Source organism: Oratosquilla oratoria, chromosome 1 (assembly GCF_046742065.1).
Source record: "Oratosquilla oratoria isolate Oo_2021 chromosome 1, ASM4674206v1, whole genome shotgun sequence".
Classification (NCBI taxonomy): Eukaryota; Metazoa; Arthropoda; class Malacostraca; order Stomatopoda; family Squillidae; genus Oratosquilla; species Oratosquilla oratoria.
In genome coordinates this window covers 102610436-102625172 of record NC_134777.1, presented here as the reverse complement: position 1 = coordinate 102625172, position 14737 = coordinate 102610436, and the positions used below count along the sequence as shown (strand labels likewise).

General features: G+C 49.8%; 1 protein-coding gene across 1 annotated transcript in view; it reads left to right on the top strand.

The window, feature by feature from the left end:
* Window positions 1-14737, top strand: part of Sema2a (Semaphorin 2a) — a 633246-nt gene that overhangs the window by 606507 nt on the left and 12002 nt on the right. The window contains exons 3-9 of the mRNA XM_076183625.1: window positions 2687-2738; window positions 3101-3163; window positions 4212-4316; window positions 4505-4775; window positions 5825-6055; window positions 6394-6536; window positions 7254-7347. Of these exons, the coding sequence (XP_076039740.1) occupies window positions 2687-2738; window positions 3101-3163; window positions 4212-4316; window positions 4505-4775; window positions 5825-6055; window positions 6394-6536; window positions 7254-7347 (959 nt within the window). The remainder of the gene's footprint in view (window positions 1-2686; window positions 2739-3100; window positions 3164-4211; window positions 4317-4504; window positions 4776-5824; window positions 6056-6393; window positions 6537-7253; window positions 7348-14737) is intronic.

Sequence of the window (14737 nt, the reverse complement as noted above, 5' to 3'; positions counted from 1 at the left end):
TCACCACAGTCCCCTTTACCACCACAGCCCCCTTTACCACCACAGCCCCATTCATCACCACAGCCCCCTTTACCATCACAACCCCCTTAACCATTACAACCCCATAACAGTTATAGGCCGCTTCCCCCAGAAGCATCTTTCAGCACCATCACATCTATAGCCAACACCACCAATCCTCGCCGTTACTCAGCACCACCAGTGTTGATCTCAGAACGCACCACCACCTCCACCACCACCACCACCCTAAGGTCTTTCCTACACAACCGTGATGCATCATTTGCATATGATGATACGAGTCACCATCCTGCATTAGCTAAATGCATCAGTTCCAGTCTGCACCATGTGTCCGCAGCACCAGCCGTCATACACCAGTCACCCTTCACCAACAGCCCCCACCGTAACCACCGTCCACCATGGGGCTTTCCATAACAGCCATCAGCCTCCCCCCCCGTGCCACAAACACCCTCCCCAGCAGCAGGACCAAATATCCTCCTATCCCCCTTTTCCTCTTTTCATGCTTCCTGGTCGCCGCGGATCCCCACAAAACACACCTATTTGGCCCTGTTGTCACTGTATCCCAATCAGCCAATCAGCGCAAATCATCCCGTGCTGATCCGGGGGATTTAGGGGGTTCATTGTAGGAGGAGGAGGAGGAGGAGGGAAGTGAGGGAGGGAAGGGAGGGGGTTAGTTGGGGAGGGGCGTTCGCGCGGAGAGGCACCAGGCCCTGGAGCCGCCCCCGACGCTGGTGCAGCCATTAGGATGGGCAAACACGCCGTGCACTACTAGCGAAGTCGATGGAGTTGCGAGCTACACTACCTTGTGGTAAATACGATCGTGGTTGTCGGGACAGGCCGTGGTGGCTGTGAAGAGAGTTGTGGTTGAGGAGGACGAGGGGAGACTGGGCGATACAGGAGGAGTGGTTGTGATGGCGAGGGATGTACCCATAGTGGATATAGAGATAGAGAGAGAGAGAGAGAGAGAGAGAGAGAGAGTGCATGTCTAAACCTATTCTTTTCAATCTTGTAGAAATTCATTCGAGAAATGTGTGTTAGCATCAGTAGTAACCTTTTTGATGCAAGGAAAAACAGTGAAATTATTAAAACGTGGATATCGGATAAATTAAGAATTAAAAACCGCCTCAATGACAACGGTCCTCGTCAAGAGAAAAATTCGCCGAGGTAGTGCGGAGGAATGTTAGCGGCGTCGTCGATGATTAGAGGCGAATGAAGCGGTGTCAAGGGGCCAGTTTAGTGGTGGTTGTGGTAGGGATGTTAGTGGATGATGTAGATATTGTGGACGGAAAGTGTATGTGGAGGTGGGGAGAGAGGGCGAATGCTGACTGATGTTAGCGGTGAGGAGTAGGATGTTGTTGAAGTTCCACCTCTAAATCAAACACACACACACACACACACACACACACACACACACACATACATTAATTCTCCTCACGTTGTCACCCGCGGTTTTTGTAGAGAAGGACTACATCATTGTTCTATTCTTCTCGGGACATAGACCTTTGATTGCCCACACAGGCAGCATACATCATTTGGCCACGATTATATATATATATATATATATATATATATATATATATATATATATATATATATATATATATATAATGTGTGTGTATAATACACTGTATAGCTTATAATGCCATAGGGTAGGGTGGCCTGCCAAAACCTCCCCGACTGCACCACCTGCCCCCGTGTCCCTCCCGCCCGCCCGCCCACAGCTCGATCTCAGGACGTCCCCACTCCCCAACCCCCCATTTCGAACCCGCAGATCGTAGCCAGTCGGCCTGATGCTCAGCCCTTCTCTTACCACCCCGTCTTCACCCTTTCACACTTGCCCCATCACGCGATGGCGTTAGCCCAGTGCCGTTGGTCACCGGTGAGTGCCCCGTGCCCCGGCTGTCCAAACAACTTGATTCGGCTGCAGTTAAGCTCCTTCTGGTGTGAATCCAGCCGGCACTTCACACCGGCCGAACCGTCACCGGATAGGCCAACCATCTCCTCCCTCCCCCTCCCCCTCCCCCACCTCACTGCCGCCAACACCATTACCGGCACTCCGGATGCCATCACGAAGGAGCATCACTACTACCATTATTATTACTAGCACCATTACTATTACAGTCTCTAGCGTATACCACCACCACCACCAATACTATAACCACCACTATTATTACCACCACCCCACCTACTATCACTGTTACCACCACACTCGCTATCACCACCATCTCTTCAAAGAACATACGTATAACCCACCCAACCACCTAAGTATGTGGTGGCGGGGGCTGGGACGGCCCAGCCAGCCAGCCACCTGTTGCCGTCGCCGCCGTCTCGGTAATGAAGCTGTGTTGTGAGTAGAGTGGGCGGGCGGGCGGACGGGCGGCGACCCCTACGTACAGTCAGGGGCAGCAGCCCAACTCGTGTGTGTGTGTGTGTGTGTGTGTGTGTGTGCGCGCTCGTTTATTTCATTGTAACCTGTTTTAAACTTGTATATCTTTTTTTGTATTTGAATTAGTATTTGACCAATATCATTATACATGTTGCAGAAATCCCAACACTTCCATAGATATATTGTTTGAATAAAGTATACTAACATGGCTTCACGCAAATTGATCTTGTTGGTTGATGCTTTGTTTTCTTGCTAACCTGACCGCTTTACTTTCTGTCTTTCCAGGGACAAAGTCTTCAGGGTGAACATGCACAATGTCAGCCAGACGCACTGTGAGGTGAGTCCAAGGTTTCTAACCAAACAAATGTTGAGGTAACCCTTTTGCTGTTGAGCGAGTTTCCCAACATTGTATAAAATCGCCTGGAGGAGGAGGAGGAGGTCGTCAGAAGCAGCGGGGTTGAAGGATGACCTCCGTCGAGAGGATGACTTGAAACGCCTCCGCTGCGCTGGACGACCGTAGACGCTAGTCTCTTCCTGCCGTCAGGCGATTTTATTCAGTTGGTGGATGTGGGGAAGCCCGCCTCTGCATGGAAAGGGTCCAAACGTGAAGAACATTGAGTGCGATTATGCATAATGATGGATTTGGCGCTGCGATGCAGCCGGGAAGTTTCGTCTCATTCGTGTTGTCTTTCGTTGCAGAACGATGCGTTGCAGTTGCAGCCGACAGGCGTGGGCAACTGCGTCTCCAGGGGCAAGTCGGAGGTAAGTGGATGAGTGGGTGGGTGGGTGGGGGAAGGGGGCAGGCGAGGTCATGGGGGAGGGGTTGAGTGAGCGAGTGCCATCAGTTTCCAAATGGTACAGACTATTGCTGGCAGACACTTTGGTTGAAGGTGGAAATAAGAACTCGTTGCCGGGATGGGGCGAGGTGGATGGGGCTGGGGGAGTGAATTTAACTGTTTTTTGTAATAAATTTCGGGCATCCCTGTGTGGTCTACAGCAACTGGTGAAGGCTGGTGTGATGCCAGAAGGGGAATGAGGGAGTTATGGCCTGTTATGTCTGGATATTTTTGGGTCTATATGAAGTCATTGCATTTAACCTGTGGTTGAACTGATGGTGCTTCTTGGGTTTTGTTTACTTAAAAACGCGTGTCTTTGAGTATTGAATACCTCTTTTTTTTTAAACATCTTGGAACTTGGTATTTTGTGAATCTGCATACACAAATACGCATACACACAGACACACACACACACACCGGACAGAACGAGAGGATAGTTCTCATCCAGGAGGGTAATAGCTGTCGATCACGAGTCCATGGTGTACACACACACACACACACGCACGCATACGTATACACACGACTCGATGTCACGGTGGTAGGGTTCGCTACCGCCACTACAGCGGTCCGGGTTCGAATCCCGCCCAGAGCTGAAATAATTTCAGTACCACTGCGCTGCGAGTCGCTACTCCAACTCTCGTGGGCGGGGAGTTGGTTGTGGGTGTGCGTGTAAGGTCACAGCATTACCCATAGATTGGTCATATGTGAACTCTGAGCTCTTTTCCGGGAGGAAAGTAGCTGTCAGTCACGAGTCCAACACGTTATCCAAGACCATGGTGAATCACACACACGTTCGCGTACACACGCACGCACACACATACATACATACACACACACACACACACACGCGCGTTCGCGTACACACGCGCGCTCACACACAGGCGCAGACAAAGACACAGACACACAAACACAGACGATGCATATATTTTTTCTTGTGTCCTTTGCGTGGTTAACCTTCTTGTCCTGTCTCACAGCACTTTGACTGTCGCAACCACATCCGCGTGATCCAGCCGATGGGGAAGGATCGCCTCTACATCTGCGGCACGAACGCCCACTCCCCCAAGGACTTGGTCATCTACGTGAGTATTAACCCTATATGTCTGAATTATGAACGGGGTACCTTGGTAGTGATTGTTATTAAAAGTTATGTTTAGATCATAGGGAAGCTTGTGTTTGTGTGTTCAAAAGGTATTGGTGGCATTAATTGTTCAGCGAGTAAGCGTTATCTTGATCTCCCCCTTTTTCTTCGCCACCCCCGCCCCCACAGGCCAACTTGACCCACTTGGCGCGGTACGAGCACGTCCCAGGCATCGGCTCCGGAGTGGCCAAGTGCCCCTTCGACCCCGCCGACAACAGCACCGCCATCTGGGTGGAGCGGGGGAACCCGGGCAACCTCCCGGGTCTCTACTCAGGAACCGTGGCCGAGTTCACGAAGGCGGACACAGTCATCTTCCGGACGGACCTGTACAACTTCACCACCAAGCGCCGGGAGTACGCCTTCAAGAGAACCATCAAGTACGACTCCAAGTGGCTCGACAGTAAGTAGTAACTCCCAAATTCGAGTGTATATGTATACATATGTGCCCCCAGAGCAATAAATATAGATTGGGAACACGGTATCCACAGTCAGCGTTTTACTACGCAAAATACATTTCACATTTCCAGTAAATAACTTCAAACAAGATTGATAAATAGGCCCGCATGTAGGATATTTATTTCAGTTAAAAAACACGAAGGTCGGTGGGATCACAATGCAGTGTTCACCCACCACTCCCACAGTTCTGACAACACTACAAATTTTCCTCTCCGAGTGATTTGTGAGCCAAGCCGCTGGCCGTGGCCGGAGACCGTGGGGCCGCGGACCTCCGGAAATAGGGATCCGAGGCTGTATATTGACTCAAGTCGACCCACTTTCATTTTGGTGACCTTCCCTCAAAGTGATGGAATTAGCCGGCGTTGGAATAGTAATAATAATAATAAAGTAGTAACTTAGACAAGTTGGCCCGTTAGTCATCGAGTCGCTGTCAGTTGGATGCAGCTGTAGTTCGTGAGGGCGCACGGTGGAGTCTCAGTGAGAATTCATGCAGTGCTAAACTTAAATTACAATACAGAAATTGAAGTACGTCGGAGCGTACTGTCACATGGTATCTGTGCTACAAGTTGTATTAAATTAGTTTAGTCACATTACATCTATGAGGAAAGTAAAATGATCAGAAAAGAAATATAGCAAAACTACAAGACTGGCAATTCACACACATACCCTGCTTCCATATGACCTAAGGCCAGAACAACCAAAACTCCCGCTGTGATCTGACCAATGTTGACCTTCTGGGTGGGGTGGGGGGTTATGCTACGTGCTGGTAGACAACTAACGACCAACACGAGAAAGAAAAAAAAAACGTGGGCATTGGCTATGTGACAAGGGTCACAACATTATTCATAGATCGGGCCGTATATGAGTTTTGAGCTGTCGGTGTCGGTCACGAGTCAAACACGTGATCCAAGACTGATAAATCTCTCTCTCTCTCGTACCCATTCCCCCCCCCCAAATTGGCAGCTCACACGCTCATATTTGTTTCCATTTCAGAGCCGAACTTCGTGGGATCGTACGAAGTGGGCGAGTACGTCATGTTCTTCTTCCGGGAGACGGCCGTGGAGTACATCAACTGCGGCAAGAACGTGTACTCGAGGGTTGCCCGCGTCTGCAAAAAGGACACGGGCGGCAAGAACATCTTGACGCAGAACTGGGCTACCTACCTCAAAGCCAGGCTCAACTGCTCCATACCGGGAGAATTCCCCTTCTACTTTAACGAGATCCGTAAGAAGTTGACCGTCCTCTTCATCTGGGGAAAAAAAAAAAAAAAATTATGTGTATTTATAATTTTCTGATCGCATACGTTTTTTTGACGTTCTTTATTCTTTTTGTTCCCGTCACTTGATATCTCTCATTTCTTTAGCGAAACAAATTACGTTCTTAAATGGCCCTTCTGTTTCTCCCTCAAAGAGTCTATGTATTCTTAAACGAACATGTTGTCCCCACACTGCCCATGTATTCTCGAAGGTGCACGGGGCCTCTTGCCCCCCCCCCCTTCACGGTGTCCCCCATGTATTCTCTCTCTTTTCTTTCTTTTCTCAATCTCCCCCGCTTTCCTACAGAGTCGATGTACATGATCCCGGGCGACGACACCCGCTTCTACGCCGTCTTCACCACGAGCATGAACGGCCTGATGGGATCTGCCATATGCACCTTCGCCCTGCGGGACATCCAGTACGCCTTCCTTGGCAGGTTCAAGGAGCAGGTGCGGCGAGTTTAAGCTTTGTTCTTTTGTTTATTCGTTTTTTGATGTGTCGTTTGCACTCCGCACCGCCGCAAGAAATGTAAAATATAAATGTATTTATACACAAGCGGGAGCAGTGCGAGGAGTGTGAGGATGAGGAGGGTGAAAGTGAAGGGGCTGAAGAAGAAAATGCAAGTAATTTTTAAAGAAGAGCAGCAGGAGAAGGGAGAGGTGCTGTAGTTTATTCTTGTTGAGAGGGACAAGGAAACTAGTTCCATCTTTGGCTTTGGTTTAGACCAACCCGCCATAAGTTTTTGGGTTTGCGACCCCTGCCCTAGATGGAACATACAGTTGCCCAAATAATAAGGAGCTAAGATGAGAAGGAAGCAAATCGGTGTTGCAGGGGTGGGGGATGGGCGGGATGGTGGATGCATGCCTTATATATATATATGTGTGTGTGTGTTTGTGTGTGTGTGTATACTCATAATAATATAGCTGACGTCTGAATCTTTATGCGTGATAAGTCCAGATTTATTTGTGCATGAATTGTTCCCAGTGCCAATATGTAGTCCTTTGCCCCGTCCAGTCGGGAAGGCGGAGCCTGGTTCAGTCACAGAGACAGAAATATCTGAAAGGAAGTTGCATTTGTCTTGAGCTTTGTTTAGTTTATTTACGGCTCCGTCGTCCGTCTTACTTAGCTGAGGGTTATATATGACTTCGTTTCTTCTTTTTCTGCAGGCGACCTCGTCCTCGGCTTGGCTGCCCGTCCTCTCGTCGAAGGTGCCCGAGCCTCGCCCGGGCCAGTGCGTCAACGACACCCAGACCCTTCCAGGTAGGTGGGACAAGGAGGAGGAGAAGGAGGTGGAACGAGAAGGAGGAGGAGGAGGAAGGACGACGACTAGGTTGAGGAGGAGAAAGAGAAGGAGGAATAGAAGTTGGGAGTGAAACCTCCGTCCTTTTTTCGATCGGAAACCGTGTGTCCACCAAAAGGTGCCGCGGGGCGGGGCGGGTCGAAGGAGCCGAGGAAGGACCTCGGCCAGCGAGTGTGAAGGCAGGCAGGCAGGCAGGCAGGAAAACGAACCACCATTTTTGCAAACCTGGGAAATTCTGATTTTTTGTTTGTTTGGACCCGGAGTTTCATCATTGATACTCTCGTGGAGTGCTCTCTCTCTCTTTCACACACACACACTGCCTCTCTCTCTGCATGTCTCAGTCGCGTTATGAAATCGCCAGGTGTCGCCTGAATAAAGATGATCAAGAGCGGCAACATTCTTCAAGAGCGAGGTTGTTTCTGAGCCCGCCGAGTAGTTTTTTTTTTGCCAGAATCAAATTGCCAGGTGCGGCGGTTAGGGTTCTAGATTAGATGGGAAGTTTCCTGGAACTGTATAAAATCGCCAGTCGGTACGGCAGCTGGAACGCAACAATTGGAGTCAATTTCTAACAATGAAAGAAGTGGCAGGATGGATGGATGACGGGGGCGGCGCTGTTGCATTTCCAAAGTTCATACGGGAGTTTGTTTTTCTTTTTTGGATTTTTACACACACACACACACACACACAGTGGTGGATATCTGGAATAAATTACATGAGGCAACAGTGTGTGCAAATACTATTCAAGAATTTAAGAACAAACTTGATGCTGAAAGATACAAAGACGGGTCACTACGAGCATAGCTTCCCTTCCCGTATAATACAACTACTGTAGGTAAATACACACACACACACAAAGAGAAAACGAGAGGGTGGTAGACGTATTTCCGGCAGCAAAGGCGTCACGCATGCGCAGTTGGAGGGAAGTATTGCCGCCGTCGGCGCCTTCCATCTGCAACCCCCCTCCCCCCTCCCACTCCCTCTCTCCGCTTATGTGCGCTTGACATGCACCCACAGGGTTGTGGAACTTTATAGAGTTGTGTTTGTTGTGTCCGTTTGGCTTTTTGCGGTGTAATAACAGTCGGCGCGTTATTTATGGTGATGAGCACGAAGCCTGATGAGTTGCATTTGTGCGAGTTATGGCCTCAAATGTTATACGAGGAGGTATTGGTTTTCGCAATTTTTTGCTTTTAAGCGCGCCCGCGCGTGTGTGTGTCAGATGTGTACGTCTTTGGCTGACATCACTCTTTTGTGTCGCAGGGGGGCCCAGTCTGTTGTACATATATGTGTATGTGACAGGCAACTAGAGTTACATACATGCCAAATGACGTTCATTGTGTGTGTGTGTGTGTGTGTGTGTGTGAGTGTGAGAAAGAGATAGAGAGATCAGCTTTATAATTGTGTCGCCTCTATAATGGTGCGTGTAATGCATGTGTTTGTGTGCATATCTAGATAATTGTTACAAGAGAGAGAGATTGCCCATGTGTGTCGTTCATGACAAGCGCGCGTCTGCGGGGCGCGTAAATCCACAGCATTTTTGTCTGTTGCTTCAGCACTGGCGTATTGACACGCCGAGCCCCGGTGACGCGGCCGTATATTGGGTGCCTGATGGGCCGCGATGATAGCGATTGGCCGAAGACGAAGTGCCGAGGTAAGGCGAGAAGGGTCATTAGTCCAGAGGAGGAGATCCGGAATTTCACGGAGTGGTGTCATTTGCGGACACTTCTCATTTTCGTTGTTATTTGCGTCCCCTAAAGTCCGCGATTTACTAACGAGGCCCCGGATCAAAAGAACCCATGAAGAGATGCCCGCCTTGTCGATCTGCTGTCACTTCACTGGTCCGACGGGGAGGCCGTGACGTCACCGCGCGTGCATAAATCAACCAATTACCTCGCTTCCTTTTCACTTCGCGAGGCGGCGGCGGCGGCTGTCAACAGCGTGTGGCCAAAGGTTGACAACTCTGTTTAGGTTGAAATTAATGGCAGTTTTGCGTGAACGGGTCGGACTCGAAAGTGCGGCCGAAGGAGGGGGGGGGGTCGGATTTATGTGCTCTTGTGTGACTGTATACATAAGCGCCCCCCCCCACACACACATATACACTGGAAAACCCAATGTCGGAGAAAGAGACGAAAATAGTTGTTCTGTATAGTGCGACCAGTTAGTAGAAGAGGACCACATATTGTGGTTGAAATATAAAGAACACTGTTTTACATTCATTCTTTTCTCCGACAGTTTTTTTTTTAGTTCACACACACACACACACCCGGCGGTACCTGGTTCGAATCCTGCCCAGGGCTGAAATTATTTCAGTATCGCTGCGCTTCGAGTCGTTACTCCAACTCTCGTGGGCGGGGAGTTGGGTGTGTGTGTGCGTGTAAGGTCATAGCATTACCCATAGATCGGTCATACGAGCTCTGAGCTCTCTTCCGGGAGGGAAATAGCTGTCGATCACGAGTCCAACACGTGATCCAAAGACCAAGGTGAATCACACACACCTCGTGGTGCTGTGGTTAGAGTTCTCGCCTGCCACCACGGCGGTCCGGGTTCGACTCCCTCCCAGAGCTGAAATAATTTCAGTATCGCTTCGCTACGGGGTGTTACTCCAACTCTCGTGGGCGGGGAGTTTGTGTGTGTGTGCGTGTAAGATCATAGTATTATCCATAGAGCGGTCGTACGAGCTGTGAGCTCTCATCCGGGAGGTTAACTGTCGGTTACGAGTCCAACACGTGATCCAAGACTGGTGAATCGCGCACACACACACACTCACACACGTGTGTGTATATATATATAGAAATAAATTCTTCTGCTGGGATTCGAACTCTCGTCAGAGCGGCTTGGTTCTTACAAGGCGAAGACCGTACTCGTCACTCCACCGCGACCCTTCAAAACAGAACGAATTAGTTCACGGACTAATCATTCTGCCGAGGGCACTCGGGTGGAACGTGGTATGTACTGTATTTCATCAAATCCTTTATGCAGGCTAGTCTTCCAACAAGTGTTTGTGTCATTTTGACACTATATATATATATATATATATATCAGTGTGTGTATGATGCAGGTGTTTCAGCCATGTTTCCTGATCTCATTCGTAAACAAAAATTCGGGACGCCATGGGCGGTTCTCCCTCCCCCCGCTCGTGGTACGTGCAGTCTGCCGTTCCGTCTTAAAGGATGTTGTCCCGCCGTGACGTGGCCATCAGCAGTATGCCGCGTCACCCGTGTCAGGCAGGCAGGCAGGCGGCCAAGGCAGGCGGGCAGGCATTTGCCCAAAGCGAAGAGAATTGGACGAATTGTGCTCTTGCATATTCATGCGTCCTATTTTTATTGGGTAATTGCGCAGCAATTGACGAATGAGACTGTCAAAAAGCAATGGTCTCTCTCTCTCCCCTCCCCCACTCTCGCACGTTCATATGAAAAAGTTTGACTGTGTACATCTTATATATTCATTATGTTTACATCACATCAGCAGAAGGTATATGGGGGCGCTGGCAGAGGAGGCGGAAGTAATACATAGAAAGGTCTGAACAGGTTGGGGTGGGTGGTTGAGGGAGGGGGAGTGAGGTATGTATGGGAAGGCGTGGCCCTGAGGATAGGGGAGGGGGAGTGGATGGGGGAGGCCAGCTTAGGGTTTGATATGACAAGGTGTGCCCTGTTACGGGAGTTATGGCTGTGGTTAATGTCTCGGCTAGGGTTCTTGATTTGAAATATGACCAGCGTGAGGAGATGAGGGAATAGATCGTCTGTGCGTGTGCTACTTGTGTGTGTGTGTGCGCGCGTGTGTTTGTATGCGTTTGCGCGCGTGTAATAAATATTACAGGATCATGCCAAACAAGTCCCACCTCATTCCTTAGTTCAAATTAGATCTTACCTTGAACTCTTAAAATACTTTGGAAAAAAAAATGGTTACAACGCCCAAACGTACACTGGAAATTTGGGAGCGAATTTTGGGTGTCCTGACTTCCATTTGATGCCCTCGCGCTGGTGTGTGTGTGGGGGGAGGGGATACGGGCCATAGTCGGGGGTTGCGTAGTCCCCTACACCAGTGCGCCCAAGGGTGCCATTGACAAGGGCTGAATAACGGAGAGCGTTTACGACTTCGGCAGGAGCCTTGACTACGACTTGAGGAACTCCTATGTACTAGTACGTGTCACTCTCACCAGCAGGTTGTTCCTGCCCCTTCGTGCGGGCTGGCTACCGCTCACCTCGCCGTTGTATCAGCACTTCGAGTCCAGTTCCCTCGTGTACCCTATGTACTTATGCATCGCTGCTGTTCTTTAGCCTCGTACAGACGACCACGTTTCTACACAGAAAAGAATTACTAAACATCCACTAACTGCCACTAGTCCTGGGTTTGTGGCCCCATATGGGAGGTCAGTGGCTTTTCCATCAGGAGTGCCCCCTCCCTCCCCCCGCGCCTGGTGTACGAGTTCAAACCTGGGCTTTCCCGCTCATATCACTTTGTCCGTCGTGAAGCTCCTTTGCTGCACTCGAAAGCCGGATTCCGAGGAGGAGGAGGAGGAGGACGACGATTTTATCCAGACGAGAGAAACCTTCACTCCCAAAATGGTTGAAGGCTGGACTTTAGTGACACCCCAACGGACCAGAGCTGTGCATCACATTATGATAAATTTTGACTCCCACTATCCCTTTTTTGTGCTACTCACCAGAAACATGGAACATAAGAGAGGAAAAGAGGAGGGGTTTGAATGTGTTGGAGATGAGGTGCTTGAGATGTATGATAGGGGTTACTAGGCTGGATAGATGGGAGAAACGAGGAGGTGAGAAGGAGAACGGGGGTGGAAAGGGAGCTGGGGGGTAGGGTTGATGAAATAGTATTGGGATAGATTGGCCACATGGAAAGAATGAGTGAAGAAAGATTAGTGAAAGAGGTGTGGAAGGCAGAGGTAGGAATGAACATGAGGGGGCGACCAAGGATGAGATAGATGGATGAGGGTAAAAGGGTCATTGGGAAATAGGGGTGTGTCTGTTGAGGAAGGACGGGAGAAGACAGAAGATAGAGGTGAATGGAGAATGGTTGTGTATGGATGATGCTGTGGTGCATGAAAGGGAGTGGGTGGGGGTAAGGGAGTATATGTGAAAAATAAATTGACGCAGCCCGAAGGGATTCCTCCCAGTCTTCTCCATTTCTGCATAAGGGGACGGAGAGGGGGAATCGCCGATTTAATGAAGTGGCCTTGCTGTGGATGTGCTGTATCTTGCAACACTGCTTCTGACCCAGGGCAGTGGGCGAAATGCAGAGATGACCTGTCATCCAGGAGGAGCCAAGATAAGAGGGAGGGAAGGGTGTGGATGGGAGTGGAGTATGGGGGAATGGAATGGGTGGGAGTGGATTTTATGCCTTTGTTTTTTGGCTACCTTCCTTAAAGGGAAAAAAACCCTTTGGTATATGTGTGTATGTACCTCCTTGACCACGGCCGACAGATAGAAGAGCTGGTTAACGGCGACAGAATTCGATACTCATGAATATTGTCACCTTGGAGGATGTCATTCTGGGTTGCGTCAGGCGATTTTATTTAGGAGGGAGAAACCGAAGCAGAAGCTTTGGTTCGAAAGTGAAAAAGCTTCTTCCGTTCATTCCCACGGAAACGAGGCTCAGGTGGCGACCCCTCGGAGGGGCGGGTGGTGACCCCCATCCCTCGTGCACAAGACCCGGGTTCATTCCCACATAAGGGTCGGGTTGAAGGGGGGGGGGGTGCGAAGATGAAGCAAATTTAGTCCGCCTTACCGTTTCCCGTGGAAGATGTCCAGTGACACAGTGGTGAGGATTGCAGGGTGATTTCACATGTCCTGTGCAAATGAATCTTTCTCACCCGAAAGGGCTGGGTGACATAAATGCGAAATAAGATGTGCAGACAGGAGAGAGAGGGGGCGGGAGGGGCTATCGCTATTAAACACAGGCAGTACGCATTCCTTGCTCATTTACAAATCTGTGATTAGAATAAACACTTCGTTTCTGTTTCCGTCACTTAGGATACCCTCCACCCTCTCTCCCTCCCCGCAGGAACAATTCTCCTTTACCCGCTTCCTATTTTGTGGTTGTGCCCTCCTTCTCTTTACAACAACAACAACCCCTCCCTCCGATGTGCACATTCGTCACTGCCGCATGTACATGCCGGGATTTGTCCTCGTTGAGGACTTCACCGATTCGATTCTCCCCCCGCTGGGGAACCGAGATTGAGCCGTTTCTGTTCCCGGGAACTGCCGCCGTCATGGACGGTGGGGTGACCGGCCCGTCGGCCACAATCACCTGCGGCCACCTCCGCCGCCGCCGCCTCGTTCATTATTCTTTGCCGTTTTCGATGACGAGTGCCAAAGCGTGCAATTTCTTGTGTTTTTTGTATCCAGCCCCTTTAAGGCCATGTCGGTAGGGTCTTCCATTGCAGTCTGTTCTCATCCACGTGCAAGTTTGTGTGTGTGTGTGTGTAACCCTGTTTTAAAACTTTTAGTCTTTTATTGTGGCTGCCGCCCTATGGTTGTCGGGCAGATATCAGAATATAATGCCAAGCGGTTTCGTTCGCCAAGAAAAGGGTTGGATGGATTTGGGGGGTGGGGGTGCAAGCCCACCTGCCGAAGGCTGATAACCGTCTCTGATGACCCCCACTCCCATCCCACCTCCCTCCCCCTGCGCGCGACGAGGGACTCTTTACTGATGTTGGTTTGGCGAGCGCTTTGTGTTCACCTCGGGGACAAGAATTCCTCGTGACAGTTAAAGGTGCATGCATGGTGGTGGTGTCGTAGTGACACTTATCACAGGTTTCCACCTCGGGGTGGTGGGGGGGGGGCATCCCTTCTCCCTTCTCTCTCTCTTCCACAAATGCGTCAGACAGTTGGCGGGTTGCTTTGCGTCCTTATTATGCAGCACAGTCGTCTTAGTTCTTTCCTCGGCCTCTTTCCAAATGACGTGTTTCACGAAAATTCTGGTCTCCAGTGAAGCTCGCATTTCGGGAGAGGGGGTCAGAAAGCGAGGACAATTAGCCGGATTGTTTGGACCTTTTTTTAAGCCTCTTTCATGACGGGAAGTGAAAATAAGGGCAGAAACTGACTTTTGGCAGAAAAGATTAGGATAATTAGCGGATTTTCCATGATGGATATTCTCGACATCGTGTAGTAAAAAAATGTGTAGCTTCATACCTCTAGTAGAAAAACAGTTTAATTAGTTTTCTCGCGCTTGGTTTTATTTTAATGATAAATTTATTTTTTCTTCATAGTGAAATGCCGTTTTGTAAAAAATCGGACGCCTGATTTCGACCGTGGGTGGCAGTAGTAGTGGTTGATTGTGACGGTTGGCGGTGACGTCGGCGTCGGTGACAGTAGTGACGGTTATATTATGTTC